This window comes from Balearica regulorum, chromosome 3 (genome assembly GCF_011004875.1).
Source record: "Balearica regulorum gibbericeps isolate bBalReg1 chromosome 3, bBalReg1.pri, whole genome shotgun sequence".
NCBI classification, from domain to species: Eukaryota; Metazoa; Chordata; class Aves; order Gruiformes; family Gruidae; genus Balearica; species Balearica regulorum.
This window is the reverse complement of record NC_046186.1, coordinates 87,328,595-87,356,403: the sequence shown is the minus strand read 5'-3', so window position 1 is coordinate 87,356,403 and position 27,809 is coordinate 87,328,595. Positions and strand designations below refer to the sequence as shown.

At 41.8% G+C, this 27,809-nt stretch overlaps 1 protein-coding gene across 1 annotated transcript in view; it reads right to left on the bottom strand.

Annotated features, from left to right (window-relative positions):
- DRC8 (dynein regulatory complex subunit 8) overlaps nt 1–26,446 on the bottom strand; it is a 31,594-nt gene extending 5,148 nt beyond the window's left edge. The window contains exons 1-3 of the mRNA XM_075748828.1: nt 25,944–26,446; nt 7,429–7,513; nt 3,045–3,117 (exon numbers count right to left, since the gene is read on the bottom strand). Of these exons, the coding sequence (XP_075604943.1) occupies nt 3,045–3,117; nt 7,429–7,513; nt 25,944–25,971 (186 nt within the window). The 5' untranslated portion in view covers nt 25,972–26,446. The remainder of the gene's footprint in view (nt 1–3,044; nt 3,118–7,428; nt 7,514–25,943) is intronic.
- Between the last annotated feature and the right edge of the window lie 1,363 nt (nt 26,447–27,809).

Here is a 27,809-nt window from a genome sequence, read left to right as displayed (position 1 = left end):
AGATGTACTTATATTAAGCAGAATGACCAAAAGCAAGGACCCAAAACATCCATCAAGGATGTTTAAAAGCCAAAAAACATTAGATCTGCTCATCCAAACAGCTGAAGGTCATCTTGATTTTCATACCAGAAGAACTCACTGGCAATGACCACTTCAGAGCTCAATGTAACAAATACCTGTGAAAGTGTCAGCCTTTACTGACAAATATAATCCAGATTCATCTCTTTTTATTGGTGTTCTATTTGTATTCCACCTTCAGAAAGCAGCCTGTGGAAGAAACGTGTCCTTCCCGACAATGGACCTAATCCTAGGAGGTGATGAGCAACCTCAGCTTCCTCTGACCCAGACAGAACAGCTTCCATTTCAGCGGCTCTGCATAACAACTGTACTGTAGCACCCATTATGTTTCGTATCTCTACTCTCACAGCCATACTATTATTGTCTACATAACATTTGGGGACTTGAGTCACAAAGAAACAAAACCATCTTCCAGAGTTATCCAGGAGATCTGTGGCAGAGGAGTGTGCTGAACCTGGGATTTCAAACTCCAGGCATTGTAGGAACCCTTGGATTAGCTTTCACCATCTCTAGGCTTAGGAGGAAAAGCTGGAGAGGGACTGTTTACAAGGGCATGCAGTGATAGGACAAGGCGTAATGGCCTTAAGCTGATGGAGGGTAGATTTAGATTAGATATCAGGAAGAAATTCTTCACTGTGAGGGTGGTGAGGCACTGGAACAGAGAAGTTGTGGATGCCCCCTCCCTGGAAGCATTCCAAGGCCAGGTTGGATGGGGCTTTGGGCAACCTGATCTAGTGGAGGGTGTCCCTGCCCATGGCCAAGTGTTTGGAACTAGATAATCTTTGAGGTCCCTTCCAACCCAAACCATTCTGTGATTCTGTGATTCTGTGATTCTATGATCATTTAATCTTAACTTTGTACGTAGGCCAAAAGATATGATATTAAGTATAGTATTTAGCATGAGGCAATATAGGAAACAGTATATGATAAATTTTAGAGATAAAATAATTATATGAATGCTGATTTGGCAGATATGGATTATTTGAAGGCAATATGCTAGTTTAGCTACAATAAGGCTAATACAAAGGTGACATGACTGAGAAACACAAGTAGCGAGAAATAGAAATGAATGACAGCTTACAATGGGCAAAAAATACTGGGGAAATAGCTTGGTTACAAACTGGCCAACAAAGACAACTGCTACTTTATGCAGATTAAGATAAAATGGTATTACCATAGTCAATGATAATGTATCTTATATAAATTAAGATATATTTGTGATTAACATAATATATTAAGCATTCTACAAGAAGACAGTGTTCTTCTGGTATTAAACCTATACCAAGGTTTCATTTACAGGCACCATGAAACCTTGTTTGAGATTTAACTTCCAGTTCAGTGTTCTTTAAGGTTAACCATTACTCTTGAATGTATTCTTTCTTCTTGCAGTATTTGTACTCTAATTTAATATCCTTATAATCAACAAGTGCATACATGTTATACTGTTGTATCTGAAGAATCTTCCACCTCATAGCTGCATTGCATTGTACTTTGTTACGCATTACTTATCTCAGATTGTTAGTAATGCTGAAGATTGAGAAGAAAAAAAAAAATACAAAGTCTAATCTCTTTGGGGGGGGAAAGGAGAGCCTTAAACTGTCCTGGTTCCCCTGGACTGGGGCAGCGGGGGAGGTCAAAGCAACCCCTTGCTTTTCTCAATTCTGTATCTTGAGTCAGTTGCAGTGTTCCTTTGCTGCAAACAAAAATCTCTGTGGGCCACTAAAAATATCATCTATATTAAGCACCATAATTTCTCTTTCCATTTTGTCTTGCTTGTCAGTGGGAGCTGGGACAATCTGGTACTGAGAGTACAGAACCAGAGCAGACAGATTGCAGTATCATGTTAAAAGATCTTTCTGCTCTGGTGGTTCTTTGCACTTCCTCATCTGAAGCAGCTGTGTCATTTTCACAAGACTTAGCACAAGATTTCTTGCACTAAATTCTGATCTACAAGAGACCAGACAAGCCTATTGAGGAGAGACTGCTACTGCAACCATCCAAATTTTTGTTGGGGACAGGAAGAAGAGAGATCAATTCCCAGTATCCTGACCTATACATGTAAAAGAGAAAAACCCTTCCCCCACTCTCAGCCCCAGAATCTTCCATTGCTTAAGGCAGTACATCAGTCTGCAAAAAAGAATGTGAAGTCTTTTTCCCACTTCTTTGTCCCATTTATTGATCATACCCTGCCAAGGCACCAGCACACCATCCTTTCCAGTATAAGCATGAGGTAAGGAGACAAAAATTAGTGTAGGAAAAAACTGTGGAGAAATGTGATTGAAGCTCCTTACCCCTGTGTATCACTGGAAGAATGGCAGGACCGCTAAGTCTTGTGAGGGTTTATGTCTGAATTCTGACCTACAGGCTTAAGTAATAAAGTACAAAAAGATTACTTACCTATAACTGAGAAATCTTAAGACTGGGAGAGACCTCATGAAGGACAGAAAGTTGAGAGCTCTGGCTATAAGATAGCAATAACAGGATCCAGTGCAAAAAATAGCAGGTCTTCCCTCTGTGTATTTTTGGAATTTGATGTGTAATTTTAACACCTGCTCAAAAACTAATTTTTATTACTTAATCATCCAGTGTGTGTCCATGGCATGTCCAGAAGAGTGAAATGGTTAGGGTTTGGATATCCTAATCTGACTGAGGCTTTGGACATTCTTTTTCATTAGCCAAAACCAAATTTTCCTCCAAGCCCCTCCACCTTGGCACAATGTCACAGCAATCTTCTGGGGTAAAAGAGAGTCAAAGGCCCCTCATTTTAACCCATCAACGTTGTTACCTCTTCGGCCTAAAGGCTTGCTTCAGGGCAACCTGAGATACTGCTTGCCTGCCTGCCTGAATCACTTCCATGACACTTCCAACCTCTGGGAAAAGTGCTTAGGTTTCCCACACAGCAAGGCAGAAGGGCCAAACTTGTGCAAGTTTAAGACTGAAAAAGTACAAAATATCTAAACATTTACCTTTGCAAGCAGTTCATGTAGTTCTGCCTCAGTTGGGAAACAACCCAGTGACCTGACAATTGAACCAATCTCTCTGAAAGAAAGAAGGAAAATATCTTTGTCAGTAAATCTGCAATACAAAAGTGTCTGTGGAGAATCCAGATACCAGTCCAGAGCTTGCATATAGGAGTGTGCATGTAAAAGCACACAAGCATGTACAAGCATATGTATGTTGCCTTTTAAGATGATGTCTCAGTAAGCAATGTCTATTTTTACAGACATTAAATATTTTGGAGCTTTTTAGAAGAGTACAATTGTTCTTGTGACTTTCCCCAAAAACTCTTCTTTACCATTGTGTTGCAGTGTACTCTGTGCAGGTTACTTTTCAACTACTGTCCTCTAATTGTTAAGCTTAATTTCAGTAAAGTCTACATTTATATAGTTAACAAAACACTTGGGAACCTACTGAGATGAAAGCTAACAAATAAAACATAGGTTTACTTTAAGTGCTATAAAGATACAAATTCTAACTGCAGTAAAGAACAATTACCAAAGGTCAGGAAGGAGAAAGCCCTGCTCTGCCCCTGCTGTGTTCTGAACAAGTCAGACAGACCAACAGAGTGGCTTATCACCACCCTGTTTAGGCTGCAAAATATATTCATAGCTTGCATTTACTGCTGAGCCTGGTGCAGTTGTTCTGAGGCTCTCAATAAAATTCTGACCAAATTGGCAATGCCTCAAAAAAGTTTAAGATGAACAACATCACAGACGAGAAACAAAAGTACTGTAAAGCTGTAAAGAAGAGTATTAATAAGACTTATGGTATGATTGAAAACAAATAACAGAAGCATCAATCTTGCTTGTGATTTTCAGTCCAATTCTACAACACACAAACTTAAGCACATTTGAATAAGTATCCACAGTGCTGGTGGTTCCCATGAGTCAAACCTCTGTGGTTTCTTCATCTTCACCAGTACACCTGGTGGAAAAATTAAATTGCCTAATAAAAACGGTAGATGCAAGAAGCAATAACCTTTGTAAAATCATCTTAAGGCCCCAAATGTGGCACACCACACACACATAAAATTATACAGGTCAGCCTTTGGCCTCCTCAGGTCCCAAGGAGCTCCCATTCTGGCTGAAAACATGTGAGGAGCACTACAACAGACAAGAGGGAGAAAGGCTGGCTGCACAAAACCAGTTACAAAATAAAACCCAATCCTACACATACAGTTGTTATGAAACAAAGCCATCTGCTCAAATGACCCAGCGAAACCTTGTCCCCCCCGTGGATGTGAATGGAAGTTTGACCATTGGCCTCAATGAGGTCACACATTTAGTCCTATTTTTATAATCCTTGTCCATGCATCCTATTTCCAGTATGGATATACTGTATTTGATGCTCTCACTCCTGCACTCCCTCATCTTTTCCAGCTAAAAGATACTTGTAAATAATCTCTGCCTCCCCCAGAGAAACCCCCAACCCTAATCACGCCTCCCTGCTGTCCCACACTATTTCTACTCTTACAGACTACCAGAGATGGGAAGGTTGCCATCATCTCCTGCCTCACCTCACACTCAGCAAAACTGTGACATAACTAAGGTAAGCCAGGCCCTGAAAGAGTTTGCAAAATCTGGCATTGTTGGCTGCTGTTTCTGACAGCCTGTGTGTGTGCCTGCATGAGGATATTGTTTGAAGTATCCATGGTCAAAAAAGTCATGTCACATTTGGTAATGACATGGAGTTTAAAGGACCCAGATAGGAAATTGTATTTTCCTCCCAGCCACTTCCTCTCCCTTAGTTCAGCAGCTGTACTTTCTGCTGTGTAGTTTCTAGCATACAAAAATTATGGTTAAAATGAGTTTATGTTCATACAGATTTTGTAACACAGATGCAATAAAATTTGGGGCTGTAGTTTTCACCCTACATATAATGCTTTTGATGACAAGATTCGCAAAATCATGAAAGCCCTTGACTCAGGGTGTGTTGTAAGCAGCATGAAACAAAACCATCTTCCTCATGCTTATTTTCTTACTAACTTGTATTTGCATTAGGAGTCATGCAATACCGATGGCCTGTCAAGCCAGGGTAATTTTCCATATTCTTCACAGGAATCTGATATTTCAGGCAATAACATTCATACAATCTAGAACTGTGGTTAAGAATTGTGCTGTACTGCCACCTTCTGATACAAGATAATCAGCCATTAATAATCCCATTATTGTGATACTGCCCTGCAATATGAACCTCGGAATAATTAGACAATAAATTGTTGTTCATTGTCAGTAACTGTACCATGATAAAAATTAATGTGAGATTGTGCATTTACTGTGTATTGTCTATTTATGTTAAATAGACTTTTGAATGTCCTCTCTCACATGTTATGACTTACTATCTGAATGAATACATTTTTAAGAAAGTCTATTTGTATCATTTCATTGTTGTAACACTTTCTCAAGCTCTATATCCATTATATAATAGAGTGAGGAGCGTAGAAGATTTTACAGCTATTTAGCCAGGACTGCAGATGTAAATGACAAACACACAACTAGTGTGTCATGGTGCAGTGAGGTGTAGGGGCTCCCCAGGGCCGGTGGCAGGGCAGGGCCCAGCAGCCAGGGCCTGTCTGCCAGCACCTCCCTGGGGACAGGCCAGGAGATTTAAGTGAGCACGCTTCCCTAAGAGCCCTATAGGCGAGGGAGCAGCAAGTGTACCGTGTGGAGACGTACCCTATCTAGTATAACCGAGAAATCATTTCACTGCTATGAAGTACCCACAATTTCTTAAATTTAGAGGCATTAGTAAGCATGCATTGCTAAAATCGTCACATAAATATTTTGCACCTCTCTTGCCTCTGCCTCTGTTTTGTAATGTAGAAAAAAGTGTTTGGAACATTTAAAGATGTTTCCAATTTGGCTTTGTGAGGAATATCTAATGACAACAATTTCACCAGTTCTCTTACTCCTTTGTAGTGTTTATACTCAATAATTGATTTATAATTAAAAGCTCTGGCAATATTCTTTTGAAAATAGTAATTGGAAATATGAAAAATTACTTCAGTAAACTTTAATGACAACAACTTATAACAACTTCAGAACCTGCTCAGTGAGACATAAAACATGTGGTTTATGTATTTTATAACAAAACCCATATTGTTATGTGTATGGACGTTCATGTTAAAATGAAGTTAAAGTAGCACTGTCAAATATTCAAACTTCAAAAATACCAGAATTAAAATTATTCAGGATTTTTTAAATTTTACTTCCTTTAGCTCTTTATCTTGTAGCCAGTTATGCCCTGATCAGTCTAACAGTCCATGTTTTTATTTTCCATGGAACTTTTTCTTACTCCCTCAGACAGATATTTTATTTGTATTTCCATAACATTGCATGCTAAAGGTATAGTGCGTGCACTTCTCCCTCCTGACTCCCATCTGTGCATTCCATTCCCCCAGTCCTGGTCACCCCATTTCACAAAGGAGAAAGCTGAGCAAGAAGGAGTACAAAAAAGAATAGGTAGAGCTATGGAATAGGATCTCCTAAGTGATTAAACACATCTAGACTCTTCAGCCTTGAACTACTGTGATGGAAGACAGATGTGACAGCTATGAAATCATTAATGGTGTCAAGAAGATTAATAGAGAACAATTGTTTGCTATTTATCATAAGACCAGAAAAAACAGGCACCTTTCAAACCATAATGTGGCAGGTGTACAAAAAAACTCAAGAAATAATACTGCACATTTGCTCAATTCTTTATATTCCTTCCCTAAGTAACTGCTAGTAGCTCAGATGAGGGTACTGGGCTAAATGAACTTTCGGTGCAATCAAGTATGATCGTCTTTATGTTCACATTATTGTTGTTGAAGATGATAACAATAACAACAATAATAAATTATATGCAAGTTTCTTCCAAGTCTCCTTAAACCACCTCCCTGTCAGAGCAACATGCACCTCCCGCATTACCCCAGAGGGAGGTGCAGGATGCATTGCAGCTGGAGACACACCTCCTGAGCGCAGGTGACTGTGACACATGCTGCTGGGATACCCCTTGATGTGCTGGGACGATCCTGAATGCAAGGGGATCCATACAGAATCCAGGACCAAATGAGCTACCAGAGCAGAGATTTGCTAGTAATAACTGTAGCCTTAGGCTTCTTGTCTAGCTGCAGTTTCCTCTTGCCCCTTTACTATCCCAGCCCCAGCGCCCCTCTCTCAAGCCACTTTCAGTCTTCAACCACTGACCAATGCAAAATGTCTATTAATCAAGCAAAGACGTAATTATCCAATCAGAGCCGCAAGGACTGTTTCAATCACATTTTCTGATAAAGCAGATGCAGGTTTAGGGAGTTATTTATCTCTATACTAGATTCTGTAATATTTCTCTGTGAAGATATTTACAAACCTGACATCCACAGTTTTATTGCATTCATGGTCAAACACCTCAAAAGCTTCAATAATTTTTTTCTCAATTTCAGCTACTGTGCCATCTGAAAAAAGAAACATAAGAAAAGAGAAAGCACTGAGCTGTTGCAACTGATTTATTTCCAATTTGAGAAATGCGACAGTAGAAGCACCAAAACTGATAAAGGGGTAGACAGAAAAGGTACTTTGAAAAAACAGAAGTTATTCTGAAAAATAAAAAACCAGCAAACCAGTCTAAATGCAGAATCTGCCATTTATATTAGTCATATGGCCTTGCTATGCTCTGCAGCTACATCAAACTTGGTGGTAATGGTGCATCGCAGCTGCATGATCACCTAGGTGCCCAGGTGTGGACCCTGCTCAGAGTGTGCCACAGCTCCTTCTGGCCCACGAGCCTGAGCCCTTCCTGGATACCGTGGTGCCAGTGGAAGAAGCAAGGTGAACGTGGGCCCAGGCTTGCTCTGAGATGGGGCTGAGTCACTTCATCCAGGTTCCTGCATCCAAGGAAATATAAGTGCTCTCATGTCCACTAAGTTAGCCATAATGTATGAAAGGCTGAAAACCAGGAAAAAAGAGAATGCTAAGATACCTGCACAGTGAACATGTCTTATGGTATATAATTTATTTCAACAGTTTGGAAAGGAAGATGATCTCAGCAAAGGGGAAGGAGTCATTTGCTGCATGTGCTTTTTATATCTCAAAGAATGGGGAAAGAAGAACCACAAGTTATCACAGTTATATGTTGTCTAAAGGCAGAAATTGTATTCTTGGGGTACGGGAAATACCAGGAAATAAATTCTGAAGAGAAAAATGCAAAGACAGGAAGGGGTCCATTAAAAAAAACCCTCCCTGGCAAGGAAGCCAGGGTAAATAAAGAGTGAACTGGTTAGTCTATTTGTTAACGTTAGACTCCGAAAGACAGAATATAGGAAACAAAGTGATATGTAGTTGACCTTTTGGTTCCTGTGGCTAAATACAGCCCCAAACTCGAGTTGGCAAACCAACTCTCAGGAGGCAGCATTTCATGAGCTAGCCCCATGGCCTCCACAGAGATGCCACAGGGAAAATTTGAGTGACAGCCAGAACATGAGATTGGTATCAGGTACACTTCTGTATTTTCAACATAATAATTAAAACATAGCTTTCCTCTATTAGATGATTTATTTTCTTCTTTAGGCTTATCTGGTGTTAAATGTTGTTGAGCAGCTCTGACCAACACTAAACCACTGGACCTTGTGTCCACAGGCATAACAAATCCATGCCTTGTTTTCTGCAATCCCAATCGTTTGGGAATCCCTGGGGCTGCAGTGTGCAACCTTTTTTTTTTTTTCATTTGCCCTCTTGCCCTTATGACAGAAATGTCTGTTTCCTGGCAAAGGGTATCAGAACTGAACATAGCTAAACAATACAGTGGCTTTGTGATCTCCCCATCTTTATCTCGACCCATGAGGATTTTCATTTTATTTTCTCCCCCTGTGCTGTTGAGGAGGGCAGAGAACAGCTGGAGTGGGAGCCCGGCAGCTGGCCAAGGTCAAGCCATCACAGGCTGTGAGCACTTCAATATAGTAGTGGATTGACCCAGATAAGAGGAAACTTCTTCATATAGAAGACAGGTGCCTCCCCTTATAAAGATACAGGTGCCTGCTGCTTTCCATCTGTGTTTGGTACTGAACTCCCCCAGAGGATATGTAAAGAGAAGAGAGGTAGGAATATATCCTGTATTCCTCTCTCTGACTTTATTCCCCTGATGGAAGCATGGGCAGGTACGTGTGTGATGGATTAGAGACTGGAGCTCACTGAGAAAGAGCTCTGTTCAGTCCTCAGACACAAGACAAGCTGCATTCTTTTCGTAGCTTGACAATAATGCCTACCTTTTATGTGCCTAAGCAGTGAAATCCACATTTAATTCCTTTCCAAAAAACACAGTTAAATATAAGTGGACCTAATTCCTTGTAGAAGAGGCCCTAAAGGCTCTCAAACTACTAAATTTGATGGGAGTTTTTTCAGTGACTTCAACAAGTCCTGTATCCAGTCTCCAATGTAGACTGTTGGAGTTTAGTTCTCGAGATCAGGCACTTCAATTGTACACTCTGTCTTGCAGTAGAGAAATGCTGAAGGAGTATTTATAGCTGTGTATTCTTGGCTTGATGAGTGAGCCTTCTGTAGAAATAAAAATTAACCAAGGGGAGGAAGGGAGAGATTTCCCGTACTGGAACTATGTAGCCATCCAGCCTTTTCAAGCTTTGCCTTCTGTGAAAACAGTATAGATTAATCTTACCTGTTTCAAGAGGCCTGTCCAAGAAAGGTCCTGAAATGAAATGAATTTGATGATTTAATCTAGGTACCAGGTAATCTATATTTCTTCCAAGAACTGAGAGGAAGTTGTGATTAAGAGCCATATCCATGGAAGAAAACATAATATACTGTAGTCCTCTCAAAGATTCTCTGTGAGATGCGTGAACACCTAATAAGCTATTGCTAAATCTCTCATCCTCGCTTTAGGAATGAAAGCCAAAGACAATCAGCATAGTTCAGGATGGCAAAGCTAGTTATCTGAAGACTTCTATGATTCACTCTAAACCTCTCTTTGGGAGGAAGAAAAAGATGAATTCCAGCTCTAAGATAAGTAATGGATAAAGGAGTAAAATTATACCTTCAAGAAGGGCATCAAGAGATCAGATGTGCCGTTAGCAGATGTGATGCTCTAATGTACTGAAATCTTTCTATACAAGGAAGCTCTGCTTCATGGGTAGGTCAATGAAAATTTCATGTTGCCCTGTGGAACAATTTTTTAGCAGTTTTCAGGACAGAAATTCCTGCACTCTGATTGAATAAAAGATCACATTCATTTATTCTACTAACTAGAAAACAATACATAGTATCAAAGATAAAATTATCTGATTACTTCTAATGGCCTAAATAAATAAATATTGAAACATACTATGCCAAAAAAGATTCCAATACTTACAACTACTTATTCTCTCAAATGCATCCTGTAGAGGTGATATACTATTTCCATTTTTATGCTGCTAAAATGCTTCAGATACCTGTCAGTTTTTTCTCATTTTCTCATTCTCATTTATTTTCCTACCACATATGCAATAAGAAGACAAAATGTCTTAAAATTCATTTCTCAGACACATCAACTGAAAAGTGTATTCACTATCCGTTTCCCTTCCTGTATTATCCTTTGCTATTTTCCCAGTTTGTTTAGCGTGAACTAGATAAAGCTCTAGATGCTGCCAGTTAAGTAAGACTGGCAGGGAGCTGGGACTCCCAAATTAATTCTGCTAGTTCTTTCAGACTGAGTTGTTCCTCTTCAGCTTGTCCAGACTGTTCCCCAGCACTCCGAGGCCCATTTGAAGCCAGCCCTTAAGCAGCACACCTGCCTCATTCGTGACATTTCTTCTTCAAAGACTGCAGCTTCAGTCTTTGTAGGGAACAGAAGCAATTAAATAGATGTGGCTCTGCCAGACTCTTGAGTAATGAGCTTTTTGAAAAGTTATTTCTAGTTGATACAATTTGCCAGATTCTACCATTCTTTTAACTGTATGAGCTTGCTTTCTTTTCCTCCTCAGGGCCAGTTGCTCTGACCGTTCAAAAAGCCAACCCTTCCTTTCACTGAAGAAAAATTATGTACAGAAAAAGCAGTATCAAAAGAACAGGTAGGCCAACAACAATCAACCACCTAAAATTCTGGGGATCAGCATCTGTCTGCTGCTCACAGCAAAAGATTTTGTCCCAATGCAGCCTGATGACCCTATTTTCACAATGCGATACTCTGAAACTCTGAATACTCGTGCTATGTGAAGAGTAAAACTAAGGGATGATTTGTAGAAGCAGCAGTGGACTTGAAAATGTGAATGTTAAAGCCCCCTGCAATCTCTATTCCAGTGAACCTTCTCCTTCTGCTCACGAATCCAAGCTACAGTATTTACAACCACCCTCCCCACACTGCTCCAACACTCTTCCATAAGGCCCCTATGGCCATCCTTTGCAAATCCTAGCTCTTCCCATCACCCCCAAAATCACAAGTAACACTCTGTCTTGTCATACAATGGCAATCAAAAAGGAGAGGTGAGAAGGTGGTTGAGGTATGGGGAATATCCAAGCCAGACAGAGGGGTGGAAAGGTACAAAAAAGGAAGTGTTTAAAATCTGATCCTACTGCACGGTCAAAAAAAAAAGTTTGGCCAACAAGCAGAAATAGCTAAATAGATCTTACTCCTTACAGTTTTAATATGGAGTTAAAATCCTAGAAATGTGTCAAGATACAGGAACAGTTCCCCAGTAGGAAAGGAGACCGGTGCTGTTCCTAAAGATGTGACACCAGTACCATGTTCCCTTTAAGGGCAGTTCCCAATTTATTATCTAGGTATACAGGGCAAAAGGATGAAAGACATGAACTAGAAAGCAAAAAAGATTTGTCTTTGATTTTTTGCAGCCAGCGTTTCATCTGACCTCTTCCAAAATCCTTCACAAAATCGCTAATGGAAATAAGGGCATAAGAATTGAAAAAACTCCAACAAAACCAACCACATCTGACTGTATTTCTAATGAGAAGAAATGTACAATGTATATTTGCCTAAATATGAAGCAAAAACACAGTAAGAGATGTCACAATTGCAACTCTGAGGAAGTTATCAATTAGCTTTTATGAGATCTAATCAGGCTTTAAAGCAAGTGTTAACAGGACCATCACCTAGGTCAAGATATTAAAAAGCAGTCACAACACTCAGCATCACCAGCACAAGTGACAGACTCAAACACTCATACACTCATTAGTTTTATCAAGATGTTGTGTTTCCAGAACAAAAAGGGAAAGCCAGTGTGGTGTCATAAGATGAATTCTTGTGGATGATATCAGCATAAGGTGTTCCCATTCTACTGCTTCTCTTTCCTAACTCCGAAGCAAAGTACACAACTCCCTAAATTATTCTGTGATAAATGTTTGTGTTGCCTTCATGTTAAGTATGAGGAGCTAGACTGACTTAAAATAATTCAGAAACCTTGCCCCACCCCAAAGAAGAAAACCTTACAGTATTTAACTAATTCTATTTTAAAGGAAATTACTGAGGAAAAGGAACACAAGGAGAAAACAAAATTGTGGCCATTTGAACCTGATTTATTGGCAAGACCTTTCTGCTCTTTAGAAGAAAAGGCATATATTAGATTTTTTCGAGTGACTTTCTTAATTCCAGAGGAAGCTTAATGTACAGTCAGCCCAATATGCTGAAACAGTAATGGCATCCCATGCTCTAAAAATATTGAGCAAAAGAAATATTATCTTCTCTACTCTGTACCTCCTATAGCATGTATGATATTAATATATTATATACCAGAAAAGAAATGAACAACATGATTAAACTGTAAGCTTGCAGAGTATGCAATGTTATTTCTTTGTGTCTTGTGATACATAATGAAATATTTTAAGATATGCATTCATTGAAGAGTTTTCATTCTGAAAAGACAAATCAAGCAGATTTTGAAGAAGAACAAAAGGTTTATAAAGCAGCTTGATTCCTCCAAAGAAGGGATAAACCCATTCCTGAACTGCAATCTGAAGAAAACAGGATGACACAAAGTATTGATGGCACCAATGGGAAATGCATCACCTGAGACTAGCCATTCAGACTGAATGAAGAGATAAAAGATGCAGCTTCATGACATTTGGTATACATCAGTTGCCAAGAAATGACCAGGTTGAGGTCTTCACTGACAGTGGTACCTACTCCAGTTTGGGGATCCAAGCTATAGCCTGCAGACTCAGGAAAGGGATAATGCTTTCTCTCCTGGGTGAGAAGCGTCCCATGTTATCACAGATAATACTTAGGCAATCTGAATTTTAGTCTGTTTCCTGTGAAGAATAAAAAAGCTTAACTGGTTTCTGCAGAGGTCAATTTCAAGCATTCTCAAAGAAGCAAAAATGAAGTCTCAAGAACAGCAAAAGCTTTTTCTTTCATGTTTTTCAGAATTGTTGAGAACAACCCATATCATTGCTCCCTATTGTTTATGTTTGTGGCAGCATACACTGTGTGGTATCTAGATAAACAAGCAAACCCCATCATTGCTGCGAATCAACAAAACCAAAGCCCTACACTCATCATCATGTATGCAAGCAAGCTTGGGCTAAGAGCATAACCTCACCCTATTGTCACACCTCTGTTTCTAATGGTAATACATGTGAGAGCTGAAAAATTACCTCGTTGTTTCCATCACAGTAACTACTTTACTAATAGAGAATAAAAATAAAGGGACTATATTTAAAAATAGATACACAGAATGGAGCTCTCAGAGTGGAGCTATCAGAACAATCTTCGCACAGTCCCATGGCATGTAGTGCGAATAACCATGAGAACAAAACCACCAGCAGCAAATGGGGGTTTAGAAAAATCAGGTAATTAAGTTGATGCCTGATAATAAAATACAGGCTGTCAGTTTGACGAAGGCTGTGGCAAAGTTAACTGCAAAAGCTACTTCAAATTCTGACATAAAAATATTAAACACAATTTTTCCTTTTTGTCTACTTTACATAAGACAATTGTAACATGGGCAAAATATATAATAAAGTGATGTAAAAAATTAAGCACTATCTTGACTCCAGCTTTGGCTATGGAAATGAGATTATTTTATAGAATGACGCAAGTAATAAAAAAATAAAAAGAGTTCAGATCAACCACAATGGAGATATTTTGGTTATTTCAGTTAGAAGTTGATAAATCCATTAAAGACTTTTAAAAAACGATGTATCAGCTGTGCCTTTCAACCTCAAAGTTGAAAAATGCAAGAATACACCAATATGCAAAATATATCCAGTTTGTGATAGTCAGCTGGTGGCAACTAATGGAACTACAAGTTGCCAGTAACTTTACTTGATGAAACAAGATATCCTGAATATTATCCTAGGTTTTGATTGTTCAGTAGATGGTATTTTAAATGCCATGGCATTCTAAGCTACCATAGATTCAGATGTTTAAATACATGTGGGAACCAAAACTAACAAAACTAATGGGGCAATTAACAAACTAATTCAACTGCTGAGAAACAAAGTAAGAATAGAAACTATTGCTGCCTTGATAAGCAGTCAAGCTTCTAGCCACTCATAAAATTCTTAATCTAACTGAAACTATAACATAGAGCAAAACAGGCCATGGAGGATGCAACATCAAGCTGGAAAAGAAGCCATAAATAGTCAATGCCCTTCATCACCTAGTTTATCCAAAGGTGTTTAAATCCATAGTTCACACTGCCTCCAAAACACAGTTCGTATTAAAGTGTCATTGATTTGAAAGGGAATACCCACCATTCACAAAGTTCTTGCCCCGGTTATCTCTCCCCTGAGGTGCTGGAGTCATGGTCAACCTTGTCTACTGCCCTCCCTTCTGGATCAAATATGGTTCTTCATCAATGGAAAAAATATTTCTTTCCCTTGTGATACACATTCTTGTAGGTCATCAAATCCATTTTAATGCTGTCACTTCTGGCTGCTCTTGCAAGATGCTATTATTTTGCCTGGTCTGTGCTGGGCAAACAGCTCCCACACCAGTCCACAGAGATCACTCTGTATCCTCAGTACTTGATAAGTCATACCTATCTGTCTTGATTCATAATGATAAAACCCCCTGAACAGCTGCTGTATTAAACCTGACTCCCACATCCTTACCAGGATCCTGTTTGCTTGCTCTACCCAGAGCTTTCACTGTATTTCTTAAAGCCAGGGGATGCAGATGGCAAAGTATGTCAGCATGAAGCCCCAGTGGAACTACAACTACTGCCCGGGCTTGCTGCAGATAATGCAATTGCATATGGGAATGGAGAAGGGCAAATTACGAGGGACACCCATGCTACCTCTAAAAATTCCTTGACAGATGCTTGCTGTAACACAAAATTGTCCATATGTTGGAGGGGACCAATAAACAGCTATTTTCTGCATCACATCCTATACTATGACCCTGAGAGCCTCCCTGTGTCCAGGCTTCTGTAACAGAGACATTAATTTCCCCGGTTCCACCCAATTCTTTCTGGAGGTCCCACGAATGGAGGATTGCAATTTGTTTGTCAAAGAAATAAAAGGCGTAAGGACTTCCTACACACAAAACACAAACCAAACTTACTCTAAACTTACTGAAACCATTTATAACCAAGCAGAACTTGCAAGTGAAGGGATGAGGGGCAGGGAGCGTTAAATATTAGGAGTGGCTGGGTGAACTGGGTCCCAGCAGGAATCCTGCTAAGTGCTCTTCAGGGCTGGACATGTGGTGGGTTTGCTGGTGGGGAAAGCATATGGAAGACAGACTGCAAATTTGGTGCCATTGAACAAAAAGCAGCAGCACGTGCTGAGGATGTGGTAAGGGACACGGCTCTGCGCTTCCTATTATGTGGCTGAGCTCCTTACACAGAAATGCACGTGGGCAGAGGTGGCTGACACTGCCAGCTGACTCTGCTCGCTTTGCCCTGGAGCACTGTTCCCTCCAGGATAGCGCTCCTTTGCTCTGCTGAACCTCTTTGCCAGCTTTGTGCTTTTGTCATCATAATATTCACATCTCTTCAGGTGCCGCATGTGACTGTGTCCTTAGCAGTCTAGGTTCAGCTCCAGGAGACAAGACATTTTTCAGGAAAAAGCCAGGAGTGATTAGTCTCTCCCCTGTCCTACAGGAAAGAAAATCCTTCCTCCTTGCTGTTCAAAGAGTTCCTGAGCAGCTTGTTCGTGAGGGCAAGCTAAGTCTACACAGCCCTGAGACATACAGGGGAAGGATACTACAATCATATGGTCTGCTAGGGAAAACTCCATTCTCTTGTAGGCACTTAGTCTGAGTGACGCAACACAGGTATATATCAATGCATGTCAGTGGCAGCACTTCATGCATCTCAGGAAAGGCTCAGCAAAATATGCCCTGATGTTTTTACTGTACACAATCTGTGCAGTTATGCCATACCTACATATGTATCTATATATACTAAAGCACCAGTCTTTATAAGCATCAGCAGAGAAGCCTACAATCCTGCGAAATGATCAAAGAATACCACCTAGCCATACTCAGCTAGAGTTCAATTTTCTCAAACCTCTGCACTAGCTGAGGTTTGATGAGTGATCAATTTTTCAAATGTTTTTTTGGTGGGATGGTACAGACAGAGTCCTTTCTATTTTCACTGCACAAAACAGATTTGCGATTTGGTCTGCATTTGCCAAAGACGAGAAATGGAGGTGCAGTGGCTGGCTGGTTGGTATGACCATGCATCTGAGATATGGCATGCATCACATTCCAAATCAAAGCAATTTCAACAAGACAGACCCTGGCAGCCATTCCTGATCCACCGCAAGCCCAGGCAGTGGCCCACAGCAGCACCCAACTGAGACACGCTAGTCCAGGCCTTGGAAATGCAGGTGTGCAGGCTGGGGCCAGGACTTGGCTACAGCACTAGATTCTCCGGCTGATGAGGTGTTCTGGACCTAGCAGCACGCCCAGAAAAAGTGTCAGAAAAGAAAACCACAAGTTGGCCTAATTCAAGTTAAAATTGCAAGACATTCTGACATTTTCTAGTGTGCAATTTGTAAGCCATGCTACAGCATTCCTCTTACATCTGCAAGGAAAATGGTCCAGTGGAGGCCATCACCCCCTGCCTCACTGGTAGTAGTAGGCAGAAGCCCTTCCATCAGGAAATGGCAATGCAAGCTGGATTCACTCACACACAGCGGCACAGGCAGGTTTTCTGCTCTCTGTTTGACCAGCCAGAACGAGACTGTGCAGGAGGATTACTACCTGTAAGTAGCAGGGAAATGCATAAGAGCAAATACTTGGCACCCAGCCCTCTTGCAGCTCCAACTTACTGTTGTTCTGCTGCTGTTCTAAGGACTGAGAGCAGTTTCACCGAGTCGCAGCCCTGAGCTGCTCCTGCCACCTCCCACTGTCCCCCTGGCTGTTGAGGGGACTGCAGCTGGAGCCCAGTGACAAGCACCTAGTTCGTAGCTCTGTGTCTTGTACCTCTCCCTATAGCTACAGCTTAGAGATTTTTATCACCCTGAGTACAAAGTCTCTCTGAGCTCTGAAACAGTCAATAGTGAGAGCTAATGCCCTGACCTTCTTAAGCGCCTTACTCCTTGTATCCTAACTCACTGTCACCCCCGTATTAAATAGCGCAGGGTCATGCTGTGAACAGTAACATACAGCTTATTGCCTGTATCCTCTGGAGAATACAGAAACAGAAGGAATGCATGTGGGGTATGCCCTGTGTATACCCAAACTTCAGATAAAAAGTAAGGATAATCTCTTAGAGCTTGAAAGGATCTGGAGTCATCATTACTTACAGCAGAAACACTTGGCAGTCCTCCTGAGCATCTTTCAAAATACAACAGCACCTACCCTGACCATAACAGTTTCTCTCTTCCCAGCTTTCACACAAGTCTGTTTGCCCACACTTTGTGCATTTGTTGATGCAGAGTCCTTACAGAAAAGCTAATTTCTTTTTTTTTTTTTCCCCCTAGTATTTGGTCACGTGTTGAAACATATTTTTTTCCTCAAACCTGTTTTGCCTTTTCGCACTGCTTGGAGGGAAGGGTTGGATGACATGGGCCTCAAGACTCTGGGATAGGACAGTTACAGTGACCTTACAGGACAGAAAAAGCTATTGAGCCCTGGATCATAATGACACACATTTTCATTTCATAAGCTGTCAAGCATTTTATGTCAGGAGTAGCTGTAACATTTTTAAAGCCACAGTGAGGACACAGCATGAACTGTTCAACTATGGCTCTCAGGAGTTGGCCCTGCCTGTCTTCCCAAGCGGTTGGCCATAGCCGTGCTGCTTTAGTTCCACAGGCCTCTCAACTGTTCCAGATTATTACTTTGGAAGCAGTATGTAATAAGGACTCTCAGGAAGAAACACATGGCTAAATTGGACCTAACAGGTCTCAATTATGACCTAGATTTCAGCCAACCAAGCGCATCATCATTTTGCAGCTCCTCAAGTGGTGGCTGAGTCTAACTTTACAAAGCCTGAGGCTTCATGAGCCAAAGCAGCAAGCTCTGAGTAATATCCCTCACCCTAAGCATTTCCATAGGTTCAGCTCTGACAGCAGGGCTCTCCTTCTGCTAGTTGGTGTCCACAGACAAGCTTTCTTGTCTTTCCACAGACAACACTTTCTGTTGCATGCAACTGACACTGAGGGCAGTGAAACAACATGCTTTGTCACACTAACTTGCAGAATGATGGGGGGAAATCCTTTCCCTTTGATATAAAGATTTTCTCTTCGGAGCAGAGGATGTAGAGATATGCCTCCAGTCATCCAAAGAAAGCAAGAGAGTCCCATCTATGCGTAGATCTGGATTACCTCCCATACGCCTGTGATTCACAGATAATATACAACTAATATACTTCTTTTGAGGAAAGTCATGATGTTATCCTTCCTACAGTGAAATGAAAGAAATGCCAGCACTTGACATTTGTTAGCCTGCAAAAAAATAATTGTGACGCTTTTTTTAAAGTCAATATTGGCTGCATGCAGTCTCTTTTTTCATAAGGCAGGGATAAGTTCAGCATAAATCTCCATTAAGGATGTCTCCACATCCCTGGATTCCCAACTCACAGTTGCACCAGTCAGCACTCCTGTTGCAGCTCAGAGCTGGCAAAAACAGTAATCTCCACCGTTGCAATTTGTTCCCTATCTTTCATCTCAGCCACACCTGGGATATAATGAAAGAGTTATGTCTAGCCCATATTTATATTCTCTTTTACCACCACCAGCAAACTGCCCTGCAAGGATATATAGCTCTCCTGGTGATGCTGAGAACCTTGCTATACCTCCAGCTGCTGCTGAAAAGGAAGAGCTTGCTTAGGCTGCGACACCAGCAGAGCACAACCCATGCTGCTATGCTGTGTGGTCACAGAAGGCATTTGTCTCCATTTTTCCCAGACTCTCCACAGTGCAGGCCCCAGAGGCAGATGGCAGAGCCACAAAGGACAACTCTGACACCCACAGCCTACAACACACACGCCTCACACCAAGCTCCACCAAAATGCAGTAATGCACAGGCTGCTGTATGCCCCCCAACAGCGGCTCGCTCTGCCAATGACGCGGGAAGGCCCCAACAGGGCACTCTGTACCTTGTCACCAACGGCGTGCAGGTACATCTGATTGCATGTGCGGCAGCACCGAACATCTCATAAATTGAATGTGCCTGCTAAACTGCCTCTGCACGCTGATTGCTCAAGTGGTCAGGAACCAGAGACTAGAATCAAGTGGGTATTAGTGCTCTGAGAATTAATTTGCTTTAAACATAAGCCATTACAAAGTTTAACTACAGCACCGCAGTAGCATTGCTAGAATACAGCAGTTTGTAAACTTTCTTCTTTTGAAAGAACCATAATTGTCCACAATACAATGGGAGAACGAGGGTTTTTAAGTATGACTTTTAATACGTGCTATTATTCTGTAATGTATCACAAACCCTTCAATTTACCTGACAGGGTCTCAAATGGGATTAAAAAATACAGTTTCTAGGCTGGTTGCAATTCTGTCCACACTACTCTGGCTGAGGACTTTGACCAAGGAAAGGAAGACTGCTACATTGAAACAAAATGACAAGGGATTACAGGGGTTTGCTGCAGCTGCTTTTTTTAAGGAGCTGTCTTGAAAGTATCACTTACAGTGCTAAATCACTTTCTTTGCATATCGTGAATGAATACGAACCTCCAATTTTCTTTTTGTTTGCCTAAGAGTAATATTCTGAATTTGAACAGCATTTCAGCTGAGACATTTACATTTCTCATCAATGGGGAATAAGACTTATTTCTAAAACCATTTGAAGCAGGCTAAGCTAAAGGAGAAAGCTGGCAAACAGGGAAAAAAAGGGATACAAGCTGTTCACGGATAAATTTCAAAATTCACATCTAATTTTCAACCTGACCATCAGCAGTAATGGTCCTGAACCTCCTGTGACCTTCCACCAGTGACACAATAATCCTCATCATTTTTAAGATGGAGCTTGGTAAGGTTTTGAAAGTTGTGGTTGTATAAAGCCCTAGGCTGGACTCAAGGAAATCCCTTCCAATCTTAAGTTCATGGGGCTTTCACATACTACCCATACCTATGTAACATTTAACAGTAAGGATGTCACATTTCCAGAAAGTTGGGAGTCTGTATTTTCTTAAAGATGGACATTTACAAATAAAGACCATTTATAAAAATACCTCCCGAGACCTGTCAGGTAGCACGTAATCCAACCTCAAAAGCCATGGGGGCCAGAGGTAGGTTTTGGGACCTCCTGCCCCTTCCCATGCCAATAGCTTTTACACCCGCACCGGGTAGCTGCAGACTATGTGCAGGGAGCTCCCTGCTTCCCTGGTGACCCCCAGCCCCATCTCTAACCGTCCCGTGCCCTTCCCGATGTTGCTGCCGTGCCGGGCACAAAGCCCGCACAGGCTGGGCTGGACCATCGCTGCTGCAGCTACCTCTCCCCTCGGGACACCTCGCAGGATGTTTAGGAGCTATTTTCAGCTTCTCACACACACACACACACCCCTCAACCATACCCCCATGGCAGAAACAGCAGCAGCGGCAGCTGAACCCCACGGCAGGATTTGGCTGGGGCAGAGCAGTGATGTGACCAGCATCTCCGTCTGCATGGCCACCCCCCAGCTGGGAGCTAAAGCCCACGGGCTCTGCTGAGCATGTTCAGCAACAGGTTCGTGTCAGACCTCAGTTACCCAAAAGACCATTTCCCTTCCACAACCTTTAACCCACCACATCTTATTGCCAATAGCAACGAAGCGGTATCTATTCATAAAAAATAAAGGTACTCCTAAATTGCAAAAACCCCAGCCTCTCAGATCTCAGAATAATTAGTATGTAGACATGGAAATTCTTAATAACATGTTAACTATTGTGGGAAAGATAATTTGTGGGAGTTCTCGAACTCCCTGTCAGCACTGCAGATCTGCTGGTTGGCATTGTTTAAAAGACAAAAAAGTTTAAGGCCTTTCTGCATACCAGCCAATTTTTTTATTCAATAAGTCAGACAGAAGTAGAGCCAAACTGAAAAACTTCTGCCGTTTTATGCACCATGGAAACAAGAAACCTGTCAATCTGCAATTACCTATTCTACATCCATTTGAGCTCCTCTTTTACTGCAGCAGTATAGCCAAAAGGATCCGATCTACAGCCTGCATTTGTCCATGGGAGATGGATATAATTTCTTTTTTGTTTCAGCCTCAAATAAGTACAAATATTAAAACATAACTCAGATTGATGTCAAGGTGCATGTTAAACTGCATTACAGTCTAACAGAAGTTATAAACTCTTTTTCTCATGCAATTTCTCACAGCAATGTCAACAAAAGGACATAAAAATATTCATAGTGTTCATCTGTAAATTCCACTGTGATAAAACTGCACACTGATTTCCTAAGTGATCTCATACACTCAGATTTTCTTCTAGAGCTGAAATATTCCCTGCTTGAGCCCTATGAAAGCTACTTAATTTTAACAACTCATACTAACTTTGTATTTTTTTCTGTAAATGAAACACTGCCACTCTTAAAATTAGAAATAATTTGCCTGATAGACTACTTCAGCCTGAAGGTTTATTGTGAGTGCTCAATCCATAGCTTTTGTACCTTTCAAATGCTGATGCTTATTTGTGAAACCCTCAAAATTGCATTTTAAAATCCTCAATATAGCAAGACCCTTAAATGTACTCATGTGCTTAAGCATCATGTGCATCATATTATCCCATTCAGCAGGATTCCCCAAAGCCATACACAGCTTAAGCGCTTTTCTGTGTCAGGTTTGAAACTCTCATGTTAATTAAGTGTGCCCCGAGCAGAATTAATGGTTACAACTGCTTACAATGCTCATGGCAGCTACTAGGCTCTCTAAGCTTGGACTCACAACTTTATTAAAACAGAATGAGCGGTGATAGCATATTTTCAACATTTCTAGTGATACAGAATGCAGGCAGAGCCAGGTGACATGGAGAGGGAAGGTTTAGATCCTGCTTCCAGAGGCGGGAGGATCTGGCAGGGCAGGTGAAGTAGGGGCAACTCTGCTTCTTTGCAAGAGGGTAGTAGTTGAATGGGATATGTAGCTAGTTCTTACCAAATTTGACTCCAGTAAATCTCTGATTTCCCCAACGTGCCAGGCAGCACACCAGGGCAGGTAAAGAACAGATATATATGTATAATTGAACATGCTGCTACCGTATTTACATAAGGCATGAAAATTGGGGTGAAAACTCTTTCCCATCTCCACTAACAGCCTCCGCATGACTGTTTCATAAGTGGTGAAAAGGATCTGTGAGGCCTGATTACATATCGCAGCTGTAACTCAAACTACCCAGAACAGTAGAACCACCATCGCAGAATGGGTATTCTCCATCTCCGCAGGTCTTTGCGTCAGAAGCAGGTATCTTTCTGGAGGACATCTGTTATCCAGAACTAGTTATTCAGTTTCATATGGGCGTAAGTGGGTTAAAAAGGAGCTCAGTCTATTTAACATACTTCCTTTTGGATTAAAATTCATGACATTAATTGCATTTTAAATATGTGCTAACTGGCACAAAGAATATGGTCTTAGAAAAACTCTAATACTGATCAATTACATAACATTACCATAATGATATAGGAACACTGAGCGTTCTCTCCTTGATGTACTTTCATGTGATTTCGTACATCCCAGCTGGAGAAAAATATGTCTTGTCTTCTGACTAGTTCTACTTCAGGCACTACCAGTCTGACATTTTGCTTTCAGGTTCTAGTAACATCAGTATTGAGATCAGAGATATTAAAACTTAGAAAAACTGACATGTTATGTCAAATTACAAAGAAAGTATCTGAGAGCAAATGGAAGGACAGACTGAATTAAGTAGCAGAAAAAGGGAAAGAAACAGAATGATCGGAGAGAAGATATACGGACAAATATACAGAAGAGAAAGATTAAGCAAACATTCTAGCGTAATCAGATGGGTATGAAGAAAAAACATTAAACAATGTTGAAAACACAAATGTAGGGATATAAATTCATCCATAAAACATGTAGCTACAGATAGTATGGGCATGATCCCATTAACATTTATGCACGTGCACGATTTTATTCACAAGAATTGCATCAGAGCGTAATACTCATGTGAGCAGCATGATGTACAAGAGGTTGCAGGATTTGGCCTTTCACCAGTTTTCCTTGTGTGCATCATGTATATCTGTAAAACATTTAAGCAGGCATTTTAACTTTGAAGAAGACAAAACTTGAAACAAATAGGACCTATGGGAAACGTTTACCATGAAAGCTGGTGGAACTGCAGTCCTACAAAGAACCGAGAGCAATACCCTGAAGACTAATTATTTGGCAATACAACTAATGTTATTGTTCTGTGTGAAGCATAGTAAAGTAAAAGTTGCAGTTTGCATAGATGTGGAATGCTTGTCAGAAGAAAGTATGATTGATGCGTGAATCCGGAATCGGGGAATCCTCATTAACCCTCTAACTGCTATCTGCAAGAAGGCTAATAGCAACTCTGAAATGGGTGTAAGCGACTTACTCTTATGGGATTGCTTCTGCAGTTTAATGAGACACTGACTGTTAGCTTACCTCAACCGTGTTTATAATAACGAGGCACGTTTATAAGGCAATAAGTAACTGGTTTGCCTAATAACAGACTATGATTCTTATGAGTGATGGAAGGTAAGTCAGATGCCTCGTCTGTGTGAGACAGGTTATTGTCCTCCCTCTACAGCTAGGAAACCAAAGCCCAGGCACATGTCACTCTCCGTGACCCATTGGGAAGTCTGGTAGGGCCAGGAATGGAGTTTATGGGTCAAGGTTGTTTAGGACGACAGCACAATATTCCTCAAGAAGATGACATTTGATACTCTTACTTGGAATAGTGTTTTACAGGATGTTAAAAAACATGAAGTGCAAGGAAAAAAAAAAAAACGAAACAAACAAGACAGTCTGTTTTCAGTAATACAGTAATTAAACTTCTTATGTTGTCACTTTGAAAGTACAAAAATGGCATTAAAAGCTATTAATCAAGCAATCAAAACCCGATGACCTTCTTTCTCCAAGAGTTTCTGCCTGTGGCTTGACAAAATGGTGCAAAATCTCACTATCATACATATGGGTGCTCAAAATCTATGGAGCCAGAACTTCCCAATATTACTGTTATCCTGCCAGAACACCAGATTCCCTCTTCTCAGATGGTTCGGCAGACTTCTAGGCTGTTATCCTATCATCTCTATCCAACCCTGCCAGCACTGTGCCTCAGCTTCATTTGCAAAACTGGAAAGATGCAAAAAATATGCTTTCATGAGACTAAACAAAAAAAACAGTATAAAAGAAATATTGCTTTTAGAACAGTCCTCACTGAAGCTACATCAGTCTTATTTCTTAATTTCTGCAGGATCTATACTGCAAAGTGCATGCTAGAAATACTTCTACCAAAATCAAATTACTCATTAAGCACCATCCACAGCAACTATTCATACAGGACTTTTCTAGGGAATATATTGGGGTTTTGTTAAATAATATGAAATAATCCATTAGATTACTTCAAATACAATGTTTAGAATTTGCAAACTATTACAACACACACAAGTTAACTTATGGAAAGGATGGATTTTAGAAGTCACAATATTGTGAGTTTTACAGAAAGCACGTTTTCCTTGAAACGATACTTGAATATCCTTGCAGGAGGAACTACCTTTAGCATGTAAAATATAATTTCTGGCAACGTTCCCTAAAGTAGAACGGGCTTGCCTCTAAAAATAAGCCGTGGTGCTATCGGCAGAACAGATTACTTTTTTCTGGCAGAGCGAGCCTGATGCATCCCGAAATGACTGCAATGGGGGGACGACCAACTGCCTCCAGCAGCTGGTTCAGCCATCCCGGCTGCCCTGGAAGCCACCTCACGCGGTGACGAGGCGTTGAGCCCTGCCGCCATCAGCTCCGGGTGCTCCCTGCGAGGCGGTAACACAACCATAAGGCTGCCAGCACCTGTGGCCATTGCCTGCGGGTGGCATTGACTGCAGCTGGTGGCATCGCAGCGAGCAGCTGGTGGCATCCCCTGTGACAGGGAGGGCTGGGGAGGAGACCCTTGCCCTGAGGCAGGGCAGGCCTGAGGTGGGTGGAGGCAGAGCTGGCCGCCTTGAGTGGGATGGGGGGGCAAGGGGTGTCTTTGTAAGTGTGTGCATGCATTCATATATATACATATACACACACATATATGCATACATGCACACACATAGATGATAGATAGATAGATAGATAGATAGATAGATAGATAGATAGATAGATAGATAGATAGATGTGTGTGTCTCGGTGCGTGTCCGTTTTGCCATCCCGGCAGCAGCCCCGGGAAGGGCAGACACCACCAGCCGCCGCCTCTCCCGCCGCCGGAGGCCGCGGCGGGCCCCACTCGGCCGATGCCCGGCGGCGGCGCGTCCCCCGCGCCAGCCCTCCCGCACCCCCCCGCAGGGCTGGAGGCCCCGGCCCCGTCCGGCCTTACCCTCGCCGCTCCCCTCCTTCTCCGCCATGCCAGCAGCCCCGCGCCGTCGCCATGGCGACGCGGGCCTGGCCGGGCCCTCTCCTGCCGCCGGCTCTCCTCACAGCCGCCGCGGCTCCCCGCGAGCGGGCGCGGCGAGGCCGGGCCGAACTGACAGACGCAGCCGCCTTCTCTCCGCCCTGGGAAAGCTCTTCGCTGGCGGCCCTCGCGGCCTGCTAACGCAAAAAGCAAATGGAAGATGATGGAAATAGTCTGCTGGGGGCTCTGCGTGCCGGGCCTCGAGTACTGCGCTGGGCAGGGGAGCCGCGGCCGCAGTCACCCCGAAACGTCGATCAAGCCCAAAATTTGGATCCCTGTGCGGAGGCCCCAGCCCCTGCCTGCTCCCCAGGCCCCGGGGCCCCGGCCACCCCACGCTGGGGTTCAGGGTGCCACTCCCCGTTGTGCTAAAGCGAGGGAAAAGGAGACCAACCCCCACATGTGGGCTGTGAGGCAGGGGCCCGCGGCCTTGCAGCCAGGCCCCCTGCGAGCCCCTTCAACCTCCCACTCCACAGCACTCCGTTTCTCTTAAAAATAGAGTTTGCCCCGCAATTGCAGAGATTTCCATGTATCTGAGTTTTAGAAAGTGAAAGAACATTTTATTCTAAATATCCTTGTGCCGAAACAGCTAAAATATTCTTGGAGATATTAAATAAAACTGTGCCGTTTAAATTTAGCTGTGTGTTTTAGCAGACATGCTTGAGATATATGGTTCTGACTCTAAAACAACTGTGACAGTAGAGAAAATATAAATATTAATATTCCAGCAAGATGCAACCATATATGCATACAAAATAAATATTTATGAAATTCCTAGAACTAAAACCTTGGCCACAGCAGGTGCTTGTTTGTCAGATGTTAAATTTTTGCAAAGCCTGTGTGGATGACTCCTCCTCATCCCCACCTCTCAAACAAACAGTTAGGACGTGCTCAGTATTCATGGAAGCCTGAAATTTGAGAAAAATGCATTGAAAGCAAATGGGGCTTCTTTGCTTTAAAAACACCGCTTTTTTATAACATTTTAACATTTGCTATTTGCCTTTCAGCCACTTATTTCTGTGTTTTTATTGAACGTGGCTCAGGGTAAAGAGGGTATAATAGATACCCAAGAGAATACATTTTTACTCTGTTGGGAAAACAGCTGATTATGCTCTCTAACAAAGCTGATCCCTCTGAAAGCTTATCTACAGACTTCAACAGTATTAAAGTAACTAAATATTTCAGATTACATGTTTGACTACAGGAGTAACACGGATTTGTTTCCTTTCAAATTGATAACAGAAGTTTTGATGAGAACAGCACGGCAGCTGAAGTTAGAGGATGCAGCAGCAGCAGAAGGAAAGGCCCTTCTCTTTCTGTCTTGCAGGGGTCCCGTTTCTTATTCCCTGAACCCCTCCACACACAAACCCTTTGTCTTTCCTGGTTGTAGATCCAGGTGGTGGTGGTAGATCAGCTGCATGTTTGAAACTGAAGAAAAGTGTGAAATACGTTGCCTGCCAAGCACAGAGCTTGCTTATCGCTTCCTTCCCCTACCCCAGTTGTGGAATTTCATGTTCTTTAATAATGTGCTCTGGTATTAGATTTCTTATGTCATTTTCTGGATCATCTGATTCATCATAGGAGGTTTAGAGCTCTTCTACAAATGCTACATTAATTCAAAGTGTTTACCAGATTTCCCCAATAAATGCTTTCAAAAATCCTGTTCCAGTCACTCAGGTTTTCATGCCAAATCCACACCCAAAATATGAACAACATTGAGCTTTAAAATAGATAGATACAAATATTGCCTAACATGCGAATTTCTTGAGATTCTTGTGTTTTTACAGTAGCCTT